This window comes from Anolis sagrei, chromosome X (genome assembly GCF_037176765.1).
Source record: "Anolis sagrei isolate rAnoSag1 chromosome X, rAnoSag1.mat, whole genome shotgun sequence".
NCBI classification, from domain to species: domain Eukaryota; kingdom Metazoa; phylum Chordata; class Lepidosauria; order Squamata; family Dactyloidae; genus Anolis; species Anolis sagrei.
The window spans coordinates 58,194,602-58,217,786 of NC_090034.1; the positions used below are offsets into that span (position 1 = coordinate 58,194,602).

At 41.7% G+C, this 23,185-nt stretch overlaps 1 protein-coding gene across 10 annotated transcripts in view; it reads left to right on the plus strand.

The window, feature by feature from the left end:
- Window positions 1-20,847, plus strand: part of MYO9B (myosin IXB) — a 113,757-nt gene extending 92,910 nt beyond the window's left edge. For 6 of the 10 annotated variants that reach the window (XM_067473523.1, XM_067473520.1, XM_067473519.1 and 3 more), the window contains 8 exons: window positions 468-596; window positions 788-893; window positions 1,059-1,190; window positions 3,887-4,010; window positions 6,487-6,534; window positions 8,942-9,084; window positions 19,068-19,195; window positions 20,480-20,847. In XM_067473523.1, coding sequence (XP_067329624.1) covers window positions 468-596; window positions 788-893; window positions 1,059-1,190; window positions 3,887-4,010; window positions 6,487-6,534; window positions 8,942-9,084; window positions 19,068-19,182 — 797 coding nt within the window. In that variant the 3' untranslated portion in view covers window positions 19,183-19,195; window positions 20,480-20,847. Of the gene's footprint in view, window positions 1-467; window positions 597-787; window positions 894-1,058; window positions 1,191-3,558; window positions 3,654-3,886; window positions 4,011-6,486; window positions 6,535-8,941; window positions 9,124-15,735; window positions 16,192-19,067; window positions 19,196-20,408 lie in introns of those variants that run through there. The other 4 variants (XM_067473524.1, XM_067473525.1, XM_067473528.1 and 1 more) reach the window with 4 other exon arrangements.
- Window positions 20,848-23,185: the final 2,338 nt, after the last annotated feature.

The following is a 23,185-nucleotide window of genomic DNA, read 5'->3' on the forward strand; positions in this document are numbered from 1 at the left end:
ATAATAATAGAGTAAAATAATATTAATAATAATAGAGTAAAATAATAAATGTAACAATGACAATAAATAGAGTAAAATAATAAATGTAATAAAAAGATTAATAAAATAATAAATGTAATAATAATAATAACAACAACAAAGTAAAATAATAAATAACATTGACTCGAGTATAAACCGTGGAAAACTTTTTCAGCCTAAAAAAAGGACTGAAAAACTAGGCTTATACTCGAGTATATATAGTATTTGTTATCTATAAAGTACATTTTCTTATTTAAAAGCACGTAACAAAAAATGGGGGCATTTTCGGTGGCACTAAAAGAATTAATAGTGTTTCAATGGGAAATTTTGCTTTGAGATAAGAGTGATTTGAGTTAAGAGCTTGGTCCCTGTATTTCTGCTCTTTTTGTGGCTTGGGAGACTCCTCCTCACTCTTCCTCGTTCTCTCTCTCGTTTTCCCCGCTCCTCAGACCCAAACAAGGTGCGCCTGGAGAACTACCCCATCCACACCATCACTGGGATTTTGAAGCAGTGGCTGCGGGAGTTGCCGGACCCACTCATGACCTTTGCTCAGTACAGCGACTTCCTCCGGGCTGTGGGTGAGTTCCGGTTGAGGACAGGGTTAGAGAGCAAGCCCCAGAATCACATCACCCCAGATAGATGTAGATGGCAGGAAGAGGCCGCTGTGAGGTGGGAGAGCTAGAGGTGGCCAGTTCAGACCAAGGACCAGAATCATCATCATCATCATCACCATCATCACTCTTTGACTCTTCTTCCTCTTCCTCTGCAGAACTCCCGGGGAAGCAAGAACAGCTCTGTGCCATTTACAGCGCCCTTGAGCAGCTCCCACGGGCCAACCATGACACTCTGGAGCGGCTCATTTTCCACCTGGTCAAGTAAGGGCTGCCTTCTCCTCCCTGCCATCCGTCCCCATGACCTCCTGAATGTTCCCTATCTCTGCCACCATCGTCCCACGTTTTTAAACTGGAATGTGGATGGGAAAAGTCCAGGGGTCTTCCTGACATGACGGGAAGTCTCTTTTTCTTCCTTCCCACACCCAGAGTGGCCCTGCTGGAGGAGATCAACCGCATGTCGCCCAACGCCCTGGCCATTGTCTTCGCCCCCTGCCTCCTGCGCTGCCCGGACAACTCTGACCCCCTCACCAGCATGAAGGAGGTCTCCAAAACTACCATGTGAGTCTGTCTTTGGCTTTCACTGGAGATCCCACAGTGAGCAGAGGTCACACTGGGATCCCATGCATTTCTGAATCAAAATGTCCCAAATCCCAACAAGTTGGGATTACTGGGCAGATGGATGGGAGTATTGACATGCACAGACAGGTAGATATGATAGAGACTAGTCGGACAAGATTGATAGACATGATAGACATTCCAGATAGATCAGTGGTTCCCAACCTTTGGACCTCCAGAAATCCCAGCCACTTTACCAGCTGTTAGGAACTATCCAAAACACCTGGAGGTCCCAAGGTTGGGAACCACTGAAATAGATAGGGAAAGAGAGACACAAAAGTCACCACAGACTGAGAGAGAGAGATAATAGAGAACAGAGGGAGAGAGATGTGATAGACATGATAGAGAGAGGAGGAAAGAGAGATGAATGATAGACATAGATTAGATTAGATAAAGAAATGATAGACATAAAAGGTTTTAAATTCTCTGTGTTGTTGTTTATATGTAAGTTATATTAATTGTACTGTTTTATTTGCTTGCTGTTTGTTTTTACTGATGTGTTGTTGTGCTTGGCCTCATGTAAGATGCCCCGAGTCCCCTTGGGGAGATGGTGGCGGGGTATAAATCAAATTATTATTATTATTATTATTATTATTATTATTATTATTATTATAAAAGGGGGGGGAGAGAGAAGTGATAGACAAGAGAGAGAAAGACATGGTAGACATGATGGGGGGGGAGAGATGCATGATAGACATAGATTAAATCAGATTAGATAAAGAAAGATACATGATAGACATGGGAGAGAGAGAGGGAAAGAGAGACATGATAGATCGATTCATAGATAGATAAATAGAATCAATCCTAAAACTGGAAAAGACTCCAAGGGGCATCCAGTCCAACTCCTTACTATAGATTGTTGGATGGATAGATGATAGATAGATTAATAGATAGATAGACAGACAAACAAAATTGATAGATGTGTGGATGGATGGATAGACAGACAAAATAGTTGGATGGCTGGACGGACGGACAGACAAATAGGCAAATAGATGGACAGACAGTCAGACAGAATAGATAGACGGATCGATGTATAGATAGACAAAATAGATAGGATGGACGGATGAATAGATAGATAGATAGATAGATAGATAGATAGATAGATAGATAGACAAAATAGATGGATGGATACATAGAAAAGATGGCTGTATAGATAGACAAAATAAATGGATGGACATATAGATCGATAAAATAGATTGATGGGTGGATGGGTAGGTAGGTAGATTGATAGACAGACAAAATGGATGGATGGCTAAACAGAATAGATAGATGGATGGATGTATAGATAGACAAAATAGATGGATGGACAGATAGATAGTCAAAATAGATCGATGGGAGAGTAGGTAGGTAGATAAACAAAATAGATGGATAGGTAGGTAGACAAAATGGATGGATGGACAGATAGATAAATAGACAAAATAGATGAATGGATTGATAGCTGGAATAGATAGATGGATGGACAAATAGACAAAATAATAGATGGATGGATGGGGAGATAGATAGATAGATAGATAGATAGATAGATAGATAGGGATATAGGGAGATAGATAGATAGATAGATAGATAGATAGGTAGGTAGGTAGGTAGATAGATAGATAGATAGGTAGGTAGATAGATAGGTAGGTAGATAGATAGACAGAAAGAATAGATGGCTGGACAGACAGACAGACAGAATAAATAGATGGATGGGTAGGTAGGCCAACAGACAGACAAAATAGATGGATTGTTAGAGAAAGATGGATGAATAGATGGACGGACAGACAGAACAGATGGATGTATGTATAAATAGACAAAATAGATAGGATGGATAGATAGATAGATAGATAGACAAAATGGATGGATGGATAGATAGAGACAAAATAAATGATGGAGAAATAGATAGATAGATAGATAGATAATAGATGGAAGGATAGATAGATAGATAGATAGATAGATAGATAGATAGATAGATAGATAGATAGATGATAGAGATAAGATGGATGGATGAATTGATGGATAGATAGATAAATAGACAAAATGGATGGATGGATGGATGGATGGATGGATGGATAAATAGACAGACAAAATAAATGAATTGATGGATAAATAGAGACAAAATGGATGGGCGGACAGATAAACAGACAGATAGATAGACAAATAGATGGATGGATAGATAGGTAGATGGACTAAATAGATGGTTGGTTGGATGGATGGGTAGACCACATCTATCTGCAGGCGAAGGAGTCGTGTTCTCTTTCCTAACCCCCCTCCTCTTTCCAGTCCCTTCTGGCTCCCCTCTGCCCCTGGGTTGAACTGCTTTCCCTTTCTCCAGCTCAGCCTTGCCCCCCCAATGGGACTGTAGCACCTGGACGTTCCCTACTTGGACGAGGGCAGAGAAGGCAGGCGGAGGCCCTGGAGGAGACCGAGGTTGGCTGGCTGTTCATACGCACCGCCACATTCTGTGCATGGCGCCACCGCCGTGTGTGCCCCTCCTCTCTCCCTCCCACGCCATGCCATGACTCATTTCGGTTGTTGTGGTGGTCCTCTCCCATCACCCATCCATTTCCTGTCCCTGCACGCACCAACCTTATCCATTTCTGCTTTCGGTGAAAAGATCCCAGATAGTCCCTCGCATCTTCCTCTCTTGTCTCTGTCTCTAGATGCGTTGAAATGGTCATTAAGGAGCAGATGAGAAAATACAAGCTGAAAATGGAGGAGATTTGCCAGCTGGAGGCAGCCGAGAGCATTGCCTTCCGACGGCTTTCGCTGCTGCGGCAGAACACGGTGAGCATCATCAGAGATGGGGAGGCGCCAGTGAGGCTTCCTATTCTCTGTTGCTTTGCAAAATGCAAGACCTTATATTATATTATTATAATTGTTGTTGTTGTTGTTGGAACACCAGATCATAATAATAATATTCCAATAATAATAATAACAATAATAATAATAATAATAATAATAATAATAATAATAATAATGATCCGGGACTTCCGAATTCAGACAGAGTTTTGGAGCACAATACTCCTGACCTCACAATTGTGTTAAAAAACAAAGTATGGATTGTTGATGTTGCAATCCCAGGTGACAGCAGGATTGAAGAGAAACAACTGGAAAAGCTGACACGATATGAGGATTTAAAGATCGAACTGCAAAGACTCTGGCACAAGCCAGTCAAGGTGGTCCCAGTGGTGATCGGCACACTGGGTCCAGTACCTAAAGATCTTGGCCTGCACTTAAACACAATCAGCACTGACAAGATTACCATCTACCAGCTGCAGAAGGCCACCTAACTCGAATCTGCATGCATTATTCGCTTATACATCACACAGTCCTAGACACTTGGGAAGTGTCCGACATGTGATCCAATGCAAGAGCTGTGTCTGCTGTGGATTCATCTTATAGTGTTTCTAATAATAATAATAATAATAATAATAATAATAATAATAACAACAACAACTCTATTATCCTAGGCCCTTGGAAAGAGCTCGATATTCAGAGATGAATCCCAGACACTTGGACCTAATATGCATGTGTGCTGTGATGTTATATACAATAATAATAATAGTAGGTAAATAACAACATCAATATTTGAAGTATTATTATTATTATTTTACCCGATTCTTCATTATTATTATTATTATTATTCAAGGAGAAGAGGCATTTTCCTGGTGTACCGTTGTTATTATAATAATTATTATTATTATTTAACGTTGGAAGGAAACTTCTCATTCCTCTCACATAAGATTTCTGGATATTTGTCAGAAGAATCAGATTAATAGTATATAATAATTGGAACAGTGGACAAAGAACAATAACAACATAAATATTGGGCAAAATATTATTATTATTGTTATTATTATAGAAAAGAGAAAGATAATTTCCTTCTATCATTAAGTAATGATTATAATAATAACAACATCAGCTTAAATAATAATAATAATGATAATAATAATTTGTTTGTTTATTTACAATCCTAATATTCTGCCCTTCTTACCACGAAGGGGACTCAGGATGGATCACAGAACATGTATATACGGTAAACATTCAGTGCCATTATACACTGACAAGACACAATTGTACATAGATAGAGGTATATATAGGCTTTTCTCAGGAACGAAAGAGAGAAAGAGGAGGGAAGGAAGGAAAGAGAAAAAGAAGGATGTAACCAAAGAGCAAAGAAAGGGAGGAAAGAAACAGGTAGAGATGGAAGAAAGATTTCTCGCTTTGGTTACATCCCGCTTAGATTACTTCAACGCTCTCTACGTGGGGTTGCCTCTGAAGACTGCCCGGAAGCTGCAGCAAGTACAACGCATGGCAGCCAGATTACTAACGGGTGCGGGGTACAGGGAACACACCACTCCGCTGTTACTCAAACTTCACTGGCTGCCGATTAGCTTCCGAGCACAATTCAAAGTGCTGGTGTTAACCTATAAAGCCCTAAACGACTCCGGCCCTGTTTACCTCTCCGAACATATTCTCCCCTATGAACCATCAAGACCACTAAGATCGTCTGGAGGGGTCCTGCTCTCGGTCCCACCGCCTGCAAAAGCACGGCTGGTGGGGACGAGGGACAGGGCCTTCTCGATGGTGGCCCCTCGACTTTGGAACTCCCTGCCATTAGAGATCAGAACTGCCCCCTCCCTCATGACGTTCAGGAAACTAACAAAGACCTGATTTAATTCTTTGCCCACATGAAAGGAGGATGATGAATGGGATTGTGATGGTGTCGGACGATTTGGCTCTTTTAACTGGGATGATAATGTTTTAATGTGTATGGTGCTGATATTTTAATCGTGTAATGAAGTGGCATTGTGTTGTTATTGTATATTTTTTGTATGTTAACACATGTTGTGAACCGGTCCGAATCCCTCTTTGAAGGTGAGGGGGTCGGTATATAAAACCTCGAAATAAAAAAATAAATAAAAAGATTTGAGATGGAAGGGAAAAAAAAAGAGCGAAGGAAGGAAAGAGGGAGGGAAGGAGAGAAAGAGGGAGGGAAGGTTGGCCACAGCAACACGTGGCGAGTACAGCTAGTAGTCCATAAACCTCAAAGGAAGATTCAAAAGTACATAAAATCCATGAAACTAGGCACTTGAAACCATGAACCTATACAGGATGAAAAATCCCATAAACAAAACGGGAGCTTGGCAAGAACTTGGTACATGAAACTAAGAGCACTTGAAAACAAAACCATGATCAGTTGCCTAAATCCTAAGAGGGGTTTGAGCTTCTACGTATTGCTTTTTCTCCTTTCCTCCAGCTCTGGCCCGTTAAACTGGGGTTTTCGTCTCCCCGCGAGGGAGCACGGGTAGGTGGACGCCCGGTGCGCGAGTGGTGCATGGAGTATTTATTAGTCTCCCCCAAAACTCCCTCGGCAATCCCCAGAAAGGGCTGCAAACATCCCTGCTGATCCTCCAAAGCCTGCATGTTTTGGGACCGCACACGCTTCCTAGGTGGCAAACTAACCGTTTACAACAAAAGAATGCATAACCATTATATAGGGGTGTGCGAAATGACAGAAATCCGTTCTATTTTTGTTTTAAATTTTGGGTGCCCACCACTATTCTGTTTTCAGGGAAGATTCAAGAAGATTAGGAGAAGTTCCGTTCGTATTTGTAATTCAAAAAGCCTGAGTTCCGGTAAGATTTGGTCCATTGGCACAACCTGAGGCTCATTTCTCCATCATTTTTACGGTTATCAGGATGAAACTTGGTATGCTTGCAGTACACGTTTTCAACTGTAAGCCTGCCAAGTTTCAGAACGTTTCATCTGCTGATTTTTTAGAAAATTTTAAAAACGTTTTACAAATTTGAAATGTGAAACTCTTGAGTTTAGTTTCCTGTTCGGTAAGATTCAATCTATTGTTGTCAATGGGGAAACTTTAGAAACTTGTTTCTCTGTCATTTTTATGGTTATCATGATGAAACTTTGCATACTCGTAAAACACATTTACGACTGTAAGCCTGCCAAGTTTCGGAACGTTTCACTCATCCACTGATTTTTTGGGGGGGAATATTTTTAAGTTTTTACAAACTTGAAATCTAAAACCCAGAGTTCTGCTTTCGTTTTGGTAAGATTCGGTCCATTGGTGCAGACCGGGAAAATTCAGAGGCTCCTTTCTCCATCATTTTTAACAGCTATCAGAATTAAACTTGCCACACTTGTAGGAAATGTTTTCGACTGTGAGCCTGCCAAGTTTCAGAATGTTTTGCTCATCCACTGATATTATTTTTTTAATTTTAGAAGTTTTTACAAATTTGAAATCCTGAGTTCCGTTTCTGGTTTGGTAAGACTCAATCAATTGGAAAAAAATAGAGGCTTGTTTCTCTGTCATTTTTATGGCTATTGGGATGAAACTTGACACACTTGTAGGACACATTTCAGGCTGTAAGCCTGCCAAGTTTCAGAACGCTTCACTCATTCACTGATTTTTTTTAATTTTTAAAGTTTTTACAAATTCGAAATCCTGAGTTCTGTTTCCGGTTCGATGAGTTTCAGTCCATTGGTGCTAATAAAGAAAGTTTAGAGCAGTAGTTCTCACCCTGTGGGTCTCCAGATATTTTGACCTTCCAATACCCAGAAATCCTAACAGCTGGTAAACTGACTGGGATTTCTGGGAGTTGTAGGCCAAAACATCTGGGGGGAACCTGTGGGTTGAGAACCACTGCTCTAAACTTCCATTACGCTTATCATAATGAAACTTGGCACACTCGTAGGACATGTTTACAACTGTAAGCCTGCCAAGTTTCAGAACGTTTTGCTCACCTACTGATACTTTGGAAATTTAAATAAGTTTTTAGAAATAACATTTTTAAAGAAATACCCAAAAGAGGTATCTGTTTGAATTTCTCCACAGCAACAGAACCTGAACAGGGCATTGTTCTTGCAAAGTTTCAGACTGTTTTGCTCATCCACTGATTTTTGGGAATTTAAAAAAGTTTTTACAATTTTAAAAAATATATATACTCCAAAGAGATATCCATTGGATTTTCCCCACAGTGACAGAACATGAGTAGGGCATCATTCACTGTCAAGTTTCAGAACGTTTTGCTCATTCACTGATTTTATTTTTATTTATTTTTTTGGAATTTTTAAAATTTTCTATTCCTAATGAGAGGAAGAGACAACTTGCAGGAAAAAAACAACATGGAATTCAGGACAATGGAGAGGAAAACCAGCCTGTGATTGCCTGCAGCTGACCATGCGATACAATAAATATGGTTGATTCAACCATGGGAAAAAATGACCAAAATATCAACAAACTTCTTCCCAGAATTCTGTTTTGGCCTCCCGATGTTTTGTTTCTGGCGGTTCACATATCTTCGAATTGCCAAAGTCTGAATCGACTGCCTGAATTTCGCACACCCCTAATTATTATTAGATTTGTTTCTAATAATAACAAATACATCTGGAGGGGGGAAATGCTTTGGGACGTGTCTCAAAAGTCCTGCTTTCATACTAACCACAAACACAATGTAGTTTTCCTCTCTTTCTATCTGTCATTTGTAAACACTGACAGAGCTTTGTTGGCTTTTGGTTGCGCTGCAGGAGAGAAAAGGTCTTTCCTTTGATACTAACCTCTTGGAGTATGGTGGATTTCCAAGCCCAAAGGAGGGTGAGAAGCGGGCCAACGGAAGCCATTTTCCTCCCAGTCTGGAGAAGGCGATTGGCCTCGTTGGTGGGCATTTACTAGCAGCATCTTATCTCTTTTGCAGAACAAAAGCAGTCCCCAAAGCACTGTTTCCGATGGCAGCAGCTCTGTTCCCAAACTGGGTTTCCTCCCTGAGGAGGAAGAGGAGGCCGACAATCGGGAGAAGGAGCTCTTGATGGAACGGATCCAGTCTCTGAAGGAGGAGAAGTGAGTGAAGAAGGGGCTCGTTTGGGGAGAGATCGATAGGTCTATGTATTCTTTTTTTTTTTTTTTTAATTATAATTTTTATTAAGAGTTTTTCCATAATTACAAATCAATCATGACTTTCATAACATAACACATGTAGGTTGCAGTAAGGATATTAATCAAGACATCAATCCCCCAACGTTTCTCCTTTAGCGTACCCAGCCATAAAAGCCTTTATACCCTTCATATTAACTTAATTGTCCGTTATAGATATATCAGTCTCCACCAAAATCCAACTATGACCTACAAAGAAAAAGGACAGGGTAGGGACAGAGGGGGTGGAAAAGGGAGTGGGGAGGGTAGTGAGGGAATAATCGGATGTGAACAGTAACTTGGACAATTCATACACTCTTTAGACAATTCATACACTCTTTGGACTTCCCAAAGTCCTGGGGGTAATTGCATCCTTGTATATTCTTGTCAAATATTTCCTAGTCTTAATTGCAGCCGTCAACATACAGAAAATCTCATATAATTAACTTCCTCTTTTCTTTAAGAAAAAATCTAAGTGGATACCAGTCTACACTTTTCTTTGTATTTACATTATAAATCAAATTCGATAATGAATCTAACTCCATAAAATCCTTTGTCTTATATAACCATGCCTCTATTGTTGGCACTTCCCTCGCTTTCCATTTGTTCGCTATTACAGTTCTTGCCGCTGCAGCCAGATGAAATAACAACCTCTCTTTATTTTTCTCCATCTTGAAATCCAGTAGATGCAGGAGGTAATATTCCGCCTTCAACTCGAACTGTATTTGCAAAATCCCTTGTATATTTCGGTGGACCTCCTTCCAGAAGATTTTAACCTTTTTACAGTCCCACCAACAGTGTATAAATGTGCCTATCTTAGTACCACATTTCCAACATAGATTACTTGCCCCATGTTGGAATTTTGCTATCCTTGTCGGTGTTAGGTACCACCTTGTAAACATCTTATACCAGCTTTCTTTAATAATTACTGTTTTGGTGAGTGTAAGTTTATCTTTCCAAATATCTTCCCAATCTTTCAAAAGAATAGTGTGTTTCAGGTCTAACGCCCAAGAAATCATATTTTCTTTAATAAGTTCTTTTTCTGTTCCCCATTCTAACAGTTTTTGGTAGAGGATTTTAATCACCTTCCTCTCCTTCACCATTACCTTGTCCCAGATGGAGTCGGTTGAGGCGAAACCTATTTTGTCCTCCTCCCTGAAGGTGTCCGACACCTGATGGTAATGGAACCAGGAGAAATTTGGATCTAATGACTTCAATTCTTCTATTGATTTCAATCTATATTTATTTCCAACCTTTGTTAAAAGGACCTTGTATGTATGCCAGCTATCTTTTGGTAACTCCCTTTTTTGAAAGGCCTCGATGGGGGAGATCCAGAGGGGTGTTTTGTCATAAAATCTCGCTTTGTACTTCTCCCAAACCTTCAATAACGCAGCCCGGATGGTATGGCTTGTAAAGTTCTTCTCTATCCTGGCCTTCCCATGCCATAAGTAGGCATGCCAGCCCCTTCGTAAGTCTGCGCCCTCTAAGTTTAGAAGTTTTTTCTTTTTAAGGGTTGCCCACTCTTTAACCCATGTCAATGCTGAGGCTTCAAAATAAAATTGAAAGTCCGGGAGCGACAAACCTCCCCTCTCCCTCGCATCAATCATTGTTGTGTATTTAATTCTGGCGTTTTTTCCTTGCCAAATGAATTTCTGCAAATCTCTTTTCCAGATTCGGAAGTAATGATTTGTTCTAAGTATCGGGAGCATTTGAAATAAAAAAACCATCTTTGGTAAAATATTCATTTTTATCAGAGCCACTCTCCCCATGATACTTAGTTTAAGTTGTTTCCATTTTTCTAAATTTTTGGAGATCTCTTTCCAAACCTGGTCGTAATTGTTCTTAATCAACTGTATATTACTTGCTGTTATCGTTATTCCAAGGTATTTAACTTTCCCGGCTAGACTGAAATTTGTGATCCTCTCCAATTCTAATTTCTTAATTTTACTAATGTTTTTTGTTAATAATTTGGTCTTTTGTCTGTTTATCTTTAGCCCTGCCACCCTTCCGTATTCCTGGATCACCTCTATCCAGTTAGTGATGCTTTCCACTGGATTAGATATTATACAGACAATATCGTCCGCGTATGCTTTGGTTTTGAACTCATCTTTCCTAATTTTCACCCCCTTTAAATTCTCATCTCTCCTTATTCCCTCCAAAAGGATCTCCAAGGACCATATAAATAAAAGGGGTGAGAGGGGACAACCCTGTCTGGTGCCCCTCTCAATTTGGATATTGTCTGTAAGGTGGCCATTTACTCTAATCCTAGCTCGTTGACTCGTATATATCGCCTTCAATGTGTTGATGAATTGGAAGCCCATGTCTCTCTCCATGGCTAGATGCATCATAAAGTCCCAATTCACTCGATCGAAGGCCTTCTCTGCGTCGACAAATAAAAGACCTAGTTCTCTTTGGTGATTGGCTTCATGAAACTCTATAATATCTAAGATGGTTCTTATATTCTCCCCCATTTGTCTTCCCGGGAGAAACCCATTTTGGTCTTCCTTGATTATCTCATTCAAATAGATCTTTAGTCTATTGGCCATTGTGTGTGCGAATATTTTATAATCAACGTTCAATAACGCTATTGGCCTATAATTTTTGACGTTATCTTCTTCTGAACCTATTTTATGAATTAGGGAGATAGTCGTCTCTTTCCAGGAATCCGGAATTCTTGCCTCTTTTAATATGTTATTAAATAGTGGCTTTAAATATGGTAGCAACTCATCTTTAAATAGTTTATAATATAATGATGTAATTCCATCCGGTCCTGGCGATTTTTCTAGGGAGAGGTCACTTATTGCTCTAATTATCTCACTCTCCTGTAACTCTTTGTTCAACAATTCTCTTTGTTGTTCAGTGAGCTTCTCCAACTTATATTTCGACAAGTATTTGACTATATCCTCTTGGGGTATATTTTCTTTCTTATAGAGTTCCTGATAAAAGTCCTTAAATTGTCTACTAATCCCTTCCTCATCTGTGTAGAATGTCCCATCCTTAGTTATCTTCATGATGTGTTGAGATTGTCTCTTTTCCCTAAGGGATTTAGCTAGGAGTTTGCCCGGTTTATTTGCTTGTGCATAATATTTAGCCCTCATGTATTTCAAATTCTTGGCTATATATTCGAGTTGGTACGAATCCCTTTGTTTTCTCAACATCTCCAACTCTATCCTGATTTTTTTATTTCCTGGTTTCTTTTTAAGTAGGCTCTCCTTTTCATCAATACTCTTCAGCAATTCAGTTAATTCCTCATTTCTCTTTTTATTACGTATGATTCCTTGCTGGATTAGGTAGCCTCTTATTACCGCCTTCCCGGCATCCCATACCACCTCTTCCTTAACTTCACTGTTGGCATTGAGTTCAAAGTATTCCTTAATTTTGTTTCTGCACCTTTCTATATCTTCTTCTTTTTTAAGCAAGAATTCATTTAATCTCCAAAATCGTTGTTGTTTCTCGCTAAACACCTTTAGGATTATGGGACAGTGATCAGAGTTGCCCCTGGGCAGTATATTTATTTTTTCTATCTTGGTTGTGAGAGTCTTGGACATCCACACCATGTCAATTCTAGACCAGGTAGAGTGGCGGGCTGAATAAAATGTGAAATCTCTTCCTAGAGGGTTTTTAAATCTCCACGCGTCATACAAATGCCAGTCCTTTTTTAATTTTAGAAATCCTTCCGGGAGTCTTCCACAGTTCTCTCTTGCCCTCTTTTTCCCTGATTTGTCGATCTTACAGTCTAGTACTCCATTAAAATCCCCTAAAATAATTAGGTTATCGAATGTCTGTTCTTTAAGCTTCTTCCTGAGTACTTTTAAAAAGTTCGTTTTGGGGCCTGTAGGAGTATATATATTACAAATAAGTAATACTTGGTTCCCTAGGACGATTTTAATGCCAATCATTCTTCCGTCATTATCCTTAAAGGCTAAAGTGGCCTTATAGGTGTCTTTGACATATATAATCACCCCCCTTTTCTTCTGGGTAGCTAGAGAGGAAAATTCCTGGCCTAGTTGGGGCTGTACCAAATACGCACTATGTTTAGGAATAACATGGACTTCTTGAAGCGCAATAATATCACAATTACTTTTTTTTAGGGTGCTATATACGAGCTTTCTTTTATTTGGGGAGTTCATCCCATTTACATTATTCGAATAGAGTGATAGACTCTTCATCTTGATTTGCTAATTTATTTTTTTCTGAGGGTCCCACCCCTTTGTCTCCTTCTTCCTCTTCCAGTGAGTCCGGTCTGGCTCTCTTCTTGTCTTTTCTACTCCATTCTTTCTTCCGTCCTTTCTCAGTTTTTGGAGAAGCTATTGTGTTGCCTGTTTCCATTTTTTCCTCCTGGTTGGTCTCCTTTCTTAAGTCGTCCATCAGTTCCTTGTAGAAATTCCTAGCTTTATGTTCTGATGTCAGCCATAGTTTTTTTTCTTTATACGTGACTTGAACTCCTTCCGTACGTTCCCAACGGAATTTTATCTTGTGCTTTTTAAGTTCATCCGTTAAAAAATAGTATTTTTTCCTATTATACATCGATGACGCGGAGAACTCCTTAAGAATAATCAGTTTTCTACCTTTATACAGTATTTGTTCTTTCGATTTTGTTTTCAAAATCTCGTTCCTAACACATTTTCTTGTGAATTTAACTACTACATCTTTCGGCACATTGTTTCGTCTAGCATAGTTGGAGTTCACTCTTCTGACCACATCTATTTCTTTGCTAGTCTCTTCAATAGAAAGCTTCAAGATGTCTGCAGTAATCTCTACTATTATACTTCTTAAGTTGTCTCCCTCTTTCTCCTCTAAATTCCTATATCTTAATTGATATTCCGTTTCCGAGTTCGTCAGCGAGTCCTGTTGTTTCTCCATTTTGTCACTCTTATCTTCCATGCTCTTTAATCTGGCTTCATTCTTCTCCTGGGCTCTCTTCAGCTGGGTATTCTCTTTTCTCAAATCCTTTATTTCCTTCTGGGCACTTTCCAAGTCTTTTTTCACCCCTTCCATTTCTTGTCTTATTTCCTGCCTCAGTTTACCCATTTCCGTTTGGAATAGGTTTTCCAAGTTAGTTTGAGTTTTTACTTGGTTGTCCTCTATTTTTTTTTCTATATTCTCCTGAATCTTCCACATTTCTGCTAATAAGTCTTTCAGCGATACATCTCCTTGCATGGAGTGTCGTCTCGCTGGAATGGGTGTGGATATTGGTGGTATTAAAGTCATTCCTTGCGGGTTTTGGGGTGGAAGTGAGGTTGTACCCAGCTGTATATTCGAGGCCTTGCTTTGTTTAGCGACTGTTAGGAATTTCTCCATCCTCCCTTCCGCCATACTGGGCTCTCAACAGTGGACTTTTAGATGATTTGCTATAGACCAATGGATTTTTGACAGTATTTAATAATGTTCTGATGATTGTTTATCACCTTTGAGGGAGGCCAATTCCACTTTCCACTTATTTCTTGCCGTGGGGTTCTATTTCTTGGTCGTAAAAAAGAAGTTGGAGCGTTATACCTTGCCTTCCCAATAAGGTTCGTTTTCTGCAACTCACTCCTCCAAATCTAATCTGCTTGGATAGTATCTTTCCCTTTAACCGCTCTTCCACCCCCTCCTAGCCTCCGGAGGCTTCTTTATGTCTTTATAGAAAATTGTTCTTACCAGTCCTGCAAGTCCTTATAATAATCTTCCCTTTCCCGCATTCGTCTTTGTTTTAACAATCTTCTTCGGCTTCTGTTGATCGTTGCCTACCTTCCCGGTCCTTTCTCTATTTTACTAATTATTCTTCCGGGTTCCGGCTTTCCATGAGGGCGTCGGGGCGTCAGCGCGTCAGAGCGTCAACGCGTCTGCGCGTCAACGCGTCAGAGCGTCCCTGCGTCCCTGCGCCAAGCACGCTGTTTCTATGCTCTTCACGGCCCTGCGAGGGCACTCAAGCCCGCGAGCTCGTGAATTCGCTCACCTGGAGCCGCCTGAATCCCTGATTGGAGACTACTTTTTAAAGGGACCGTCTGGATCTTCCTCACGAGGAGAGTTGGACTTGCAGGAACACAATAGGGTGGGTACAATTGAGAGTCTAAGGTTAGGGAAGCCCGTTTTGTTTCAGAAGTTCGCTTTCTGTTCCTTTCTTCCCATCTTCTTTTCATCCACTTAGTAAACTTAGTAAATTTTCATCCACTTAGTAAATTTCCTAGTCCCCTTTTTATTGTTGGATTTTTATCTTCTTCTTCCTCTTAGACGCTGCTTCCGCGCCCCCGTTCCTTTGTTGTCTTATTGTAACTCATCTGTTTTGTCTTCTTTGTCTTCTCTGAAATCTAAATGGAGGCTGGCAGTATTGTCGACTCCGTTTGGTCGCACACCTCTCGGGGCGCACGCCCTCCACTCTGCCAGGCAGGAGTTGGCCGCCTCCCTTGAGGGGAGACCGCTCCTCCGCCCCCGCAGGGCTCTGAGGGCTTAGCTGACAAGCCGTCCTCGATACCAACGGCTTGTGGGGTCTCTTTGAGCCCCTTCCCCTTATGAAAGGTGCGAAAGGTACCTTGCTACCGCGCGGAGCTCCGGTACCTCACGCCTACCGCCATTCCGCCTCCACCGGAAGTTTTTCAGGTCTATGTATTCTTAAAGGTGTTTCACGGAAAGCCAGAATCACTGGTGGTGTTGTATGGTTTCTGGGCTGTTACGGCCAATGCGTTCTAGCAGCATTTGCTCCTGACATTCCACCTGCATTTGTGGCTACTGGCATCTTCAGAGGGTCAGATGGGAGTCAAGCAAGTAGAGGATATTATATACCTGTGGAATAATGTCCAGGGTGGGAAGAAGGTACATTGTCTTAAGGTGCAATGAGCAAGCTTGGGTGAGATCCACCCATTAACATGTAAGTAAACATGAAGATTACATAGTCCATCAGTGAAGGCATCTGCCTAGTAGCCTGGCCTTTGTTCCCTTTGAATTGTTTATTGCCTGGAGTCATCCTTTGTTCTGGTTGGTAAATAATAAGAATAAGAAAGTCACAGGTGAAGACATAGAGAGGAGAAATGTATTGGATAAATGGAAGAGGAGATAGATAGATAGATAGATAGATAGATAGATAGATAGATAGATAGATAGATAGATAGATAGATAGACAGACAGACAGACAGACAGACAGACTAAAATGATCAAGGGTCTGGAGAACAAGCCCTATGAGGAGCGGCTTAAGGAGCTGGGCATGATTAGCCTGAAGAAGTGAAGGCTGAGAGGAGATATGATAGCCATGTATAAATATGTGAGAGGAAGCCACAGGGAGGAGGGAGCAAGCTTGCTTTCTGCTTCCTTGGAGACTAGGTAGCAATGGAGCAGTGCCTTCAAACTACAAGAAAGGAGATTCCATCTGAACATGAGGAAGAACTTCCTCACTGTGAGAGCCATTCAGCAGTGGAACTCTCTGCCCCGGAGTGTGGTGGAGGCTCCTTCTTTGGAAGCTTTTAAACAGAGGCTGGATGGCCATCTGTCAGGGGTGATTTGGCAGGGGGTTGGACTGGATGGCCCATGAGGTCTCTTCCGACTCTTTGATTCTATGATTATAGAAATAATTAATGGGAGAAATATTGCTATAGAATCCTAGAGTTGGAAGGGAGTTGGAACAGTCCAAACCCTATTCTGCCATGACACTATCTAATCCCTCCCAAGAGATGGCCATCCATCCTCAAAAGCTTGGACCCAGAGTGTGGTGGAGGCTCCTTCTTTGGTGGCTTTTAAACAGAGGCTGGATGGCCATCTGTCGGGGGTGCTTTGAATGCTTCTTGGCAGGGGGTTGGACTGGATGGCCCATGAGGTCTCTTCCAGCTCTATGATTCTATGATTCTATAAATAGATAGAGAAAGGCACAGGTGAAGAGGTATAAAAAGAGAGAGAAATGTATTGGTGGATGGATGGATGGTTGGATGGGGAGCTAAGATAGATAGATAGATAGATAGATAGATAGATAGATAGATGAGAAAGACACAGATGAAAAGATAGAGAAAGAAAAGAGAAATGTATTGGTGAATAGATGGATGGATGAGGAGAGAGAGAAAGACACAAGTGAAGAGATAGAGAGAAGGAGAGAAATTTATTCCTCCCAGAGGAGGAAGAGGAGGCTGACAATCAGGAGAAAGAGCTCTTGATGGAACGAATACAGTCTCTGAAGGAGGAGAAGTGAGTGAAGAAGGGGCTCGGCTATGGAACTCTCTCCCGAGTGAGATCAAATCTGCCCCCTCCCTCCTGACCTTCAGGAGGCTAGTGAAAACCTGGCTATGGAACGAAGCATTCCCAGATTAATGGCTGAGACCAGTTATAGATCAAAGTTAGCGACCACATATGCAGACTGAGTTGGACATGATTTTATCTTGGCAATTTGGCTTTATGTATTTATTCTATATGTATTTTAATTTTTTTACTGTTGTATTATGTTTTAGTCTGTATTATTAGCATTGAATCCTTGCTGTGAGCCGGTCTGAGTCCTTCTACGGAGGTGGAGAAGATCGGGATATAAAAGTTTTAAATAAATAAATAAATATTGGTGGGTGGGGAGATAAGATAGATAGATAGATAGCTATAAAGAGAGAGAAAGACACAGATGAAGAGATAGAGAGAAAGAGAGAAATATATTGGTAAATGGATGGATCGGGAGACAGACAGATAGAGAAAGAGGGGACAGTGTATTGCTGAATGGATTAATGGGAAGATAGATAGATAGATAGATAGATAGATAGATAGATAGAAGCCCCCGGTGGCGCAGTGGGTTAAAGAGCTGAGCTGCTGAGCTTGCTGACCGGAAGGTCGCAGGTTCGATTCCAGGTAGCGGCATGAGCTTCCGCTGTCAGCCCTGCCTTCTGTCAACCTAGCAAAATGTAAGTAGATCAATAGGTACTGCTTTGGCGGGAAGGTAACGGCGCTCCATGCAGTCATGCTGGCCACATGACCTTGGAGGTGTCTATGGATACACCAGCTCTTTGACTTAGAAATGGAGATGAGCACCACACCCCAGAGTCAGACATGACTGGACTTAACGTCAGGAGGAAACCTTTACCTTAAATAGATAGATAGATAGATAGATAATAGATAGATAGACAGAGAAAGACACAGATGAAGAGTTAAGAGAAAGAGGGAACAGTGTATTGATGAATGGGTGGATGGGGAGATAGATAGATAGATAGATAGATAGATAGATAGATAGATAGATAGATAGATGATAGAGACAGATGGTGGACAGATGGATGGGGAGACAGACAGACAGATAGATGATAAGTAGATCTAGAAGGGATATAAATAGATCAGTAGATAGAAGAAAGACATGAATGAATGTGGAGAGGTGGATGAAAGAGAGAGAGATGAATCGCGAGAGGGATGGAGAGATAGATAAGTAGATACGTGACAGACAGAAAGGTACATAGATACGAGGATAAATAAATAGAGGGATAATTTAATATTTAGATGGATGGGTGGAGAGGAGTATTAATAAGGAGATGATAGAGGAAGACAGAGAAAGAAACGGATAGGCAAGTAGGTAGAGAGAAAGAGAGAATCTAATAGAATAACTTGATTGCCAGGAGCCCCCAGTGGTGCAGTGGGTTACACCATTGTCCCGGCAGGACTGCTGACTGATAGGTCAGCGGTTTGAATCTGGGGAGAGCGGGTTGAGCTCCCTCTGTCATCATGTAGAGCCATGAGAAAAGCCTCCCACAAGTATGGTGAAACATGAAACATCGGGACATCCCCTGGGCAATGTCCTTGCAGACGGCCAATTCTCTCATACCAGAAGCAACTTGCAGTTTCTCAAGTCGCTTGATTGTCATTGTACTCCCCCAAAACCCTGCACTGGTTGAAGGGGGTGCAATCCTGAGGACTGTAAAGCAATGTGTTGGGTTGCAATATTGGACGAGAGTGCATTATCCAGCCTGTGTTTCTTTCCCATCCAGGGAGGACATCACATACCGTCTGCCGGAGCTGGACCAGCGGGGCTCCGACGAGGAGAACCTCGACTCAGAGACATCAGCCAGCACTGAGAGCCTCCTGGAAGAGCGTGCAGGATGACCAGGCTCCAGAGGTCAGTGGGATGTCCTTTGTGGACAGTGCTCTTTGTGGGCAACAAGATGAACTTGAGCCAAAAGTGTGATGCAGCAGCAGGAAAAGCCAATGGATTTTGGGCTGCATCCAAAGGAGTCGAGTGTCTAGATCGAGGGAAGTCATGGTGCCTTTTTATTGTGCTTTGGTCAGTCCTCACCTGGAATACTCTGTCCAATTTTGGGCAAAGCAGTTCAAGAGGGATAATAATTAAAATGATAATAATGATAAGGAGGAGGTGGTGGAGGAGGAGGATGCAAGGTTTTGTTCCCAATTGGAACAGGGATGTCTTAACAGCATTATAGGCCCTTGGGGCAAAGCAATGCACTGATCTCTGCCTACACAACCACTCACAGGAATAAAAATGGAAATTATCGATAAAATAATTTTATACTTATTGGGATCTCATTTTTCCTTTCTCATCTGGAATTCATTTCCTCTTCTGTACTCCACTCAAAATATGCTTTATTTCTGCTCAAAGGGCTATGTATGAATTTTACTGACACATAGTAAGTCTACCATTTATTTTTTCCTCATTTATTTTTCTTACACTTCCTCTAACCATTCACCACACAAACAGAATACTGGAATACAAACAGCTAAGGCCATGCTTCTGATAATGGAATGCATTTGGCGGGGACGAGAGACAGGGCCTTCTCAGTGATGGCCCCCCCCGCCTGTGGAACTCGCTTCCCAGCGAAATAAGGTCGACTCCACCCCTCCTGTCTTTCAGAAAGAAATTAAAATCATGGTTCTGGGAACAGACTCAAAAAAAAAAAAAAGGTCTGGGGACCATGAAGATCAGGGGCTTAAAGAGCCGGGTCTGTTTAGATTGCAGAAGAGAAAGTTGAGAGGAAGAGACATGAGAGCCATGTATAAATATGTGGAAAAGATGCCATAAGGGAGAGAGAGCAGGTTTCTTTTCTGCTGCCCTGGAGACCAGAACTCAATGGAGCCATGGATTCAAATGACAGCAAAGAAAGGAGATTCCACTTGAGCTGTTCAGCAGTGGAACTCTCTGCCTCGGAGTCTACTGGAAGCTCCTTCCTTGGAGGCTTGTAAACAGAGGCTGAATGGCCATCTGTCAGAGGGGCTTTGATTGTGTCTTTCCTGCATGAAGGCAGAAGAGGGTTGGACTAGATGGCCTTTAGAGGTCCCCTTCAATGATTCACTTACTCCTCTTTTTTTTTTTACAGACATTCTTTTCCTGTTCACACCATGGTTGTTGCTGCTGCTATTAATATCCCCCTTTCTCCTCTCTCTCAAGGAAGAGGGAAGCATCCCTAGCCTTTCGGTGCCTTGTTTCCTCCGACTGGAATCTGCCGCGAAGGGCTCCCCTTCCTCACAAGGGACCAAAACACTGACAGAAACGCCAAGACAAGGGGACCAGAGGGATGGCTGGCTCCTTCCGCCAAAAGCAACCGTGACCGTCATTGCGGGATCTTGCTCCCTCCCTATTGTGCCTTCCCTTGCCTTTCTTCGCGGTACACCGCCCGAATTCTCACCCTGGTTTACAAGGACTTAAAACTCTGCAGCTTTGTCATTGCCGTTCCACAAAGACCAAAAAATACGAGTTTGTATCGATGTTTATAATTAAAGCAATGCACTTTTTGGGGGGCAAATCCGTCCCAAGAATTGTGGTGGCTGTGGTGGTTTCATTTGGCATCACAGAGGACCTTCTGGAAACACTGGCCATTCTGTTGTTGTTGTTATCATCATCATCATCATCATTATGTCCATTTAAAAGCCCGAGCCAACCCCACATCAGTCACACAAAATTGTTGTTGTTCTTGTTGTTATTTGTGTGATTAGTACAAACAAGATTAGTACACAGTAAACAATCACTCTGCTAGCTTTTGTATTGGATCACACGTCAGACACTTCCCAAGTGTCTAGGACTGTGTGATGGATCGGCAAATAATGGGTGCAGATCCCAGTAGGGTAGCATTTTGCAGCTGACAGATGGTAATTTTTGTCAGTGCTGATTGTTTTTAGGTGCAGGCCAAAGTCCTGAGGCACTGCACCCAGTGTGCCACCACTGGGACCACTTTCTTCTTTCATATACATCTCCTTCTTTCATATACATATGCATTTTGGTCATAACCATATTATCTAGCGCCAGTGGTTCTCAACCTGGGGTCCCCAGATTTTTTTAGCCTTCAACTCCCGGAAATCCTAACAGCTGGTAAACTGGCTGGGATTTCTGGGAATTGTAGGCCAGAAACATCTGGGGACCCCAGGTTGAGAACCACTGAGCCATTCTTTTCTTTCTCCAATGCACCAGAAATAATAATAATAATAATAATAATAATACAATAATCATATTTCTTATCCGCCTCTGCTTGTGGCTTTAATTACAGCGTAATTAAAACACATACAAACATTGTAAAAATTCTAAAATTAAACATATTGAAATCTTATTTCTATCAAAGATTTCTGTAAAATACGTATGGAAATTCAAATGGCCATCTGTTGGGAGGGATTGAATGGTGCTTTCCTGCCTGGAAGAAAGAAGAGGGTCAGACTAGATGATCCTTGGAGGTCCCTTCCAACTCTAGGATTCTATGTTTATATTAATGAGAATCAGAATCCAGGTGGACATCAGTCAGGAGGGATTGAATGGTGTCTTCCTGCCTGGCAAAAGGAAGAGTTTCAGACTAGATGACCCTTGGAGGTCTCTTCCCACTCTAGGATTCTGTGGTTATATTAATAATAATCAGAGTTTGGATGGCCATCTGTCGGGAGGGATTGAATGGTGTCTTCCTGCCTAGGAAAAGGAAGAGTTTCAGACTAGATGATCCATGGAGGTCCCTTCCAACTCTAGGATTCTATGGTTATATTAATAATGAAAATCAGAATCCAGGTGGCCATCTGTCAGGAGGAATCGAATGGTGTCTCCCTGCCTGGCAAAAGGAAGGGGGTCAGACTAGATGACCCTTGGAGGTCTCTTCCTACTCTAGGATTCTATGGTTATATTAATCATAATCAGAGTTTGGGTGGCCATCTGTCGGGAGGGATCGAACGTTGCCATCCTTTGTGTCAAAAGGTCTGTGGGATTCCTTCCAACTCTCTCATCCCAGCTGCTTTGGCTTACTTTTTTATTCATTTCTGTCCCATTCGCTTCCACATCATTATCAACTCCAATTCCCAGAATCCTTAGCCATTGGCCATGGCAGCGGAGGCTCTGGGAGTTGGAGTCTGAAATGCGGGGGAAAACAAACAAAAAATGGGACTCTCACTTTAAGAAAAGGGAGCTAGTGTGGGAGAAAAGGGAGAGCCTTGAGGCAACTCTAGCCATGCTGTCTGTAGTCTAAATGGTAAGCATCTCTGGTCCTAACACTTCTCTCTGTGGAGGCACTTCCTCTTTGTGCCAATTCTGTTATCATGATAAGGAGGGAAAGAAAGAATGAAGAACTAAATGGCTTCTGGAAAGGCAAAAGCTGCGCATCACAAGTGTTGAACTCAACTCAGCACATAGAAGATGATTTTGAAAGGCAGCCGATTACAGGAGCTGCCTTCATAGACCTGTCAGCAGCTTATGATACTGTAAAACATCGCCTCCTCAAAAAAAATATGTATAGTATTACAAAGGATTAACATCTTACCTGCTTCGTAGGAAATCTGCTACAAAACAGGAGCTTTTTTGTTGAGAAGCAGATGGTGGAAACAGAAGAATGGCATGCTTCAGGGGAGCGTGCTTGCTCCATCCATGTTCAACATCGACACAAATGACCAGCCACAGTCAGAAGGGACTGTTTCTTCTATGCTGACGATCATGTCATCACCGCTCGAGCAGGGAGCTTTCAAATGGTTGAACAGAAGCTCTCCGAAGCTCTAGGTCAGGGGTCCCCAAACTTTTTGAACAGAGGGCCGGGTCACAGTCCCTCAAACTCTTGGAGGGCCGGATTATAATTTGGAAGAAAAAAAAACATGAATGAATTCCTATCCACACCTCACATACCTTATTTTTAGT